Source organism: Carlito syrichta, unplaced genomic scaffold, assembly GCF_000164805.1.
Source record: "Carlito syrichta isolate Samal-C Ts95f unplaced genomic scaffold, Tarsius_syrichta-2.0.1 Scaffold316384, whole genome shotgun sequence".
NCBI classification, from domain to species: domain Eukaryota; kingdom Metazoa; phylum Chordata; class Mammalia; order Primates; family Tarsiidae; genus Carlito; species Carlito syrichta.
Genome location: NW_007260480.1, coordinates 148,705 through 154,102, shown reverse-complemented (window position 1 = coordinate 154,102; position 5,398 = coordinate 148,705). Strand labels below are relative to the sequence as shown.

General features: G+C 56.8%; 1 protein-coding gene across 1 annotated transcript in view; it reads left to right on the top strand.

Annotated features, from left to right (window-relative positions):
- Positions 1-4,066, top strand: part of GLIS1 (GLIS family zinc finger 1) — a 91,149-nt gene extending 87,083 nt beyond the window's left edge. The window contains exons 12-13 of the mRNA XM_021707117.1: positions 1,271-1,438; positions 3,909-4,066. Coding sequence (XP_021562792.1) covers positions 1,271-1,438; positions 3,909-4,066 — 326 coding nt within the window. The remainder of the gene's footprint in view (positions 1-1,270; positions 1,439-3,908) is intronic.
- The last annotated feature ends 1,332 nt before the right edge of the window (positions 4,067-5,398 follow it).

The window sequence follows — 5,398 nt, the reverse complement described above, 5'->3', positions numbered from 1 at the left end:
CAAGTTGCCCAGGCAGGTCTCGAACCCGCGGGCTCAGGCAATCCACTCACCTCAGCCTCCCAAAGTGTGGGATTATAGGCTGAGGCACCAAGTCCAGCTTCCTTTGGGTTTATTTGTGTTTGTTTGTTTTTGAGTTGGAGTCACTCCATCGCCCAGGCTGGAGTATAGTAGTGTGCTCACGGCCACTCTAGTGTCAACCTGCTGGGCTCCAGCAATCCTTCCACCTCAGCCTAACAAGTAACCGGAATGACAGGCGCAGGCTACCATGCCCAGCTAATTTTTTATTTATTGTAGAGATGAAGTCTCGCCAAGTTGCCCAGGGTTGGTCTCGAACCCACAGGCTCAGGCAATCCACTTGCTTTGGCCTCCCAAAGTGCTGGGATTACAGGCTGAGCCATCAAGTCTCACTTTGTGGTCCAGACTGGAATACAGTTGTGCGATCATAGCTCACTGCAGCCTCGAACTCCTGGGATCAAACCAACCTCCTGGCTCAGCCTCCCAAAGTAGCTAGGACTCTGCAACTCCAGGCATGAGCCACCATGCCGGCTGATTTTTTTTTTTTTTTTTGGTATTTGTAAGAGGCAAATATATGTATTTGATCTAGCAACACATTTGATTGTCCAAAAATATCTCAAGGAAAAATGTTTGATGACAAATAACAATGAGGAGGAGAATTATTTTTAAGAATTACACATTTTTGGCCAGGCTCAGTGGCTCAGCCTGTAATCCCAGCACTTTGGGAGGCCGAGGCGAGTGAATTGCCTGAGCCCGTAGGCTCAAGACCATCCTGGGTAACTTGGCGAGACCTTGTCTCTACAATAAAAGTCAAAAATTAGCCAGAGATGGTAGCGCACACCTGTAGTTCTGGCTACTTGGAAGGCTGAGGTGGAAGGATTGCCAGAGCCCAGCAGTTTGACCCTGGAGTGGCCGTGAGTATGCCACTGCACTCCAGCCTGGGCAATGGAGTGAGACTCCAACTCAAAAAAAAAAAAAAAAAAGACACATTTTTGAGATAACTAGGTGTGAATTCTAATTAGACACTTTAACAGAGAACTTAAAACAACCATAAGTCAAAATCTTAAATCAAAAACAACAAAAGGTGTTAAGTATTGTGACAATGTTCTTATTGTGGTTTGGGTTCATAAGTAACTAAATTGCCCAAATATGTCTAGTGCTTTGGGAGGCCAAGGCACTAGGTTTTCAGGTGTGAGCCACTGCGCCTGGCCCATTTTCCTTTGGTCAATGCAGCCCCTACCCTCTTCTTCTGCAGGCTACCAAGGCAGTTTCCACTCCATCCAGAATTGCTTCCCTTATGGCGACTGCTACCGGACAACCGAGCCAGTAGCTAGCGGGGATGGGCTGGCTGGGGAGGCCCACGGTTTCAACCCTCTGCGGCCCAATGGCTACCATAGCCTCGGTGCACCTTTGCCTGCCACAGGTAAGGCCTGCTGCATGCTCCCTTCCCAGCACCTCCCAAGACTCAGCCCTGTGCTGGGTATTCTGTGCATGTTGTCCCGCACCCCAGATGTTGTGAGGTCATCCTCAGTTTACAGAGCGGGAAACAGAGGCTCAGAGAGGTCCCAGGGCCCCACAGAACTGGGATATGCACCCTGCCTGACTGTGAAGTCTGCATTTCTTCCACGGCCTCACACAGCTTCTGTGTGTCTAGACTCTGATGGGATTCTTTTTTTGTGTGTGTGTGTTGGAGTCTCACTCTGTCGCCCAGACTAGAGTGCAGTGGCACGCTCCCGGCCACCGCAGCCTCGACCTGCTGGGCTCAGGTGATCCTTCTGCCTCAGCCTTCCAAGTAGCTGGAACCACAGGCGTGCACCACTACAACTGGCTAATTTATTGATTTATTGTAGAGATGAGATCTGCCAAGTTGCCCAGGCTGGTCTCAAACCTATAGACTCAGGCAATCCTCTTACCTCGACCTCCTAAAGTGCTAGAATTATAGGCGTGAGCCACCATGCCCAGCCTCTGATGGGATTCTGAAGAATCGGCCTGGGAGCTCATGGTCTAATTAAGGTTTCACTCTAAGTATTTATTGAGTACTTACTGTGTGCCAGGCACAGTTGCAGATCCTGAAGGAAGGAAACGAATGTTGATCTCCACTTGACAGACAGGGAATCGGGAAGGGCCAACGCCTGTAGACTGCACTGGCTCTGTAGAGCATTTGGACTTAGTGCTCTGGGCCGGGAGGGCTCCACACAGCCCGAGGTGGAGTCAGGCTTGGACCTGCAGGCCAGGCCTGGTGGGAGCAGGGCCATCAGATGGACAGGGCAGAACCTCTCTGAACTCCTGAGCCAAGCCCCACCCAGACAGCCTCTGCCTGGTCTAGGGAGGTTACAGGGACCCAGACAAAGGGGCGCTAGAGATCCCGCCCCAGAGGCCCCTTGGGCAACTCTGAGTGTGTGCAGCGGGGATGGAGAAACAAGGACAAGGGACCAGCACGAGGCCTCGGACGGGCATATGCAAGCCTGTGGGTCCACGCTGGCACACCTGCTCCCATGTCTGTGGGTAGGGTCGCTCGTGCGTCTGTGCATGGCTGCACACATCGGGCTGGCCCAGGTGATTCTGGGCAGGCGAGGCCCTGAGAGTGTGCAAGGGGACGCTCATGTGTGCACACATCATATGCTTGTGCTGATATCTGCGTGCACATTGTGTTACCCACTGGGGACTTCCATCTGTATCCACACACATGTGCATGTGTGTGATGTGGGCGTGTGTGTTTCAGATGGGCATGCTGGTGTGCACGTGTGTGCCTGTGTGTTTGAGTACAGCACTTGTCTGGGTCGCTGTGTGGCATGTGGCCCATGGGGGGGCTGGGTGTTGCTGTCTGTGCACACCTGGGTGGGGTCTGGTGCTGCTGGCTCTCCCCATCCTGCCCTCCCCACCCCATCCAGCCCAAGGAGGACTCCTCAGTTGATCAGCAAGGCCTAGAATAAACGGCTCCGGAGGGAGCCAGAGGCAGCAAGAGCGCATCCACGCCCCACCCCACACTGGGTAGAGAGGGTCCTTTGGCCTCCCCTCTTCCAGCGTCTGTCCCAGGCCCCCCGTAGCTGCTTTCTACCTACACCTCCTCTGTCAAGCTGCAGACAGGCACACAGGATTACAGCCAGACTGATAAGCGGGTGGGGCTGGAGGGCCTCGGAAAAGCTCAACCCAACTCCCTTGCATAGATGGGAAGACCAAGGGCCACCTGTCCTGGGCCACACAAATTCATGACCCTAAAGACAGGGTCTTTAGGGAAGGGGCTGGATAAGGGCCCGAGTCAAGGGCCTCTGAGCAATGACCCCATCCTGGACAGCATGTCCAATGGAAGAGCCAGTATCTCTGAAGCCAGACGGGCCTAGGTTCAATCCCGGCTCCCCTCCTCACTAGCAGTGTGACCTTAGGCAAGTGTCTTGCCCTCTCTGAGACTACTTCTCAGCTATAAAACGGGATAATCCCCCCTCATGGGGTTGTTGTGAAGCATAGGCAAGATGAGGCCTAAACGAGCATTTAGGAAGTGCCCAGTGAGCCTTGGTTCCCTTCTCTGGGCTTCCTGAGTCTAGCAGGGAGAGGAAACTGACAGGGTGGGGGTGGGCCCGTCGTCCTGCCTGGAGGGCAAGGGCAGTGCCTCCTCCCTCCCTCCCCCGCATCCTCCCCCAGCCCAGCCCTGGGTGATGAGCCGCCCCAAGTCAGCCTGTGCCTGTCTCCCCAGCCGCCCTGGGGCCCCCAGGTGTGCAAGGCTTGAGGTCCTCCCCCCCCCACCCCCAGTGACCGGCTCTCCATCTGGAAAGGCAGAGGGCTCAGAGCAGTGGGGACGCTGGGAGGAGGGTCAGCAGGGAAGCCTGGGAGCTGGGAAAAGTGACAAGGCACAGCCCCTGCGTCCTCCAGCCCTGACCCTCTCCTGCCCCACGCAGGCTACGAGGCCCTGGCCGAGGCCCCGTGCCCCACAGTGCTGCCGCCGCAGCCATCCGAAGACGTGGTGTCCAGCGGCCCTGAAGACTGCGGCTTCTTCCCCAATGGGGCCTTCGACCACTGTCTGGGGCACATTCCCTCCATCTACACAGACACCTGAAAGAGCCCCCTGCACCCGCCCACACCGCAGACGCCCACCTGCCCTCCGCGCCCACCCTCCGTGCGCCCAGCCCGAGCAGCCAGGCCGCGATCTGGGGGTGCCGGACTGCGGCCACCGCCCAGCACTGCCGGGGAGCGGCCGTCCCAGCCCAAGCCCGAGCCGGTGCGCAGAGGTGGCCGCTGGGACCGTGGCCCTGTGACGCTTCCCTGACTGTGTCGTCCCGTCTATCCCCCCCCCAGTGGTTTTGGAATCACAGACCTCGTGTATATAAAACATACAGAACTTGTTTTCCATTCCCCTGCCAGTTTTATATTTTTGGTTTTACAAGAAAAACATTAAAAACTGGAAACGAGACTTGAGGCCTGGTTCTGCTTTGTGATTAGACCTGGAGGCTGCAGCAGGGAGAGCCCCGGAGAAGCGTAACAAGGAGCCAGGTGTCGGGGCCTGGGAGTCCAGCTGGGGCCTTGGGTGCAGCTGTGGGTATGGGAACCGGCACTGTACAGCCACCACATGCTGTGGTCCTTACTGACACCAGGGCTAGTCCCATGACAGGGCTGTGAGGCAGGCTTCTCCCCACTGACGGGGGAGCCCACTGAGGCTGGGAGGGGTTAAGTGATACTTCAGGCCCCACCATCAAACAAATTGGGGCCCAGCTTTTCTGACCCAGACCTCTGCTTGCTGCACTGACTCCTTGGCTGGTGGAAAATCGGACTTCGATGCCTGGGCTTTGTGTAAATAGTGAATGCCATGGCAGAGCAGGCCAGCCTTCCAGGGACAGAGCCTGGGCAGCCTCAGGGGGCCCAAGCTAAGGACAGTCCCTGCAGGCCAGCAGGGCGGGATGCAGACAGCATCCTTTGTCCGGGGAGCTCCATGCCCACCGTGGGGGCTGAGGTTCTCTGCTGTTTCTCCAGCATCCAGCATGAGGGACAGGCCCTCCTGGGACAGGCGTCTCTCCAGGGACAGGTGACCTGGACAGTGCCTGCATCTTACCACATCGCCCTGAAACCCAGGTGAAAAGACCCAGGAAAAGTCCATGTCTACTGCCCTCCTCGTGCTCCCAGGGAGGGTCCTCCCCCCCCCACAGGTGAGGAGGGGCAGCCGGAACTGCCACCCAGGTCAAGGGGCTGCCGTGGTGTTCTACATGGCTGGCTTAGGCAAAGCGAGACGGAAAGTTCCAGTATCCCCTCCTTTATAAGGAGGGAGACCGAGGCTCAGAAGGGCCACACAGTGTGCCTCGCTCTCAGACCCTCCCAGGAGCCTGCTGAGGAGGTGTTGTATCCACCCCCCATCCTGCTCCCCACCCCCCTGCAGTCCAGGGGCCTGGGCCCGCAT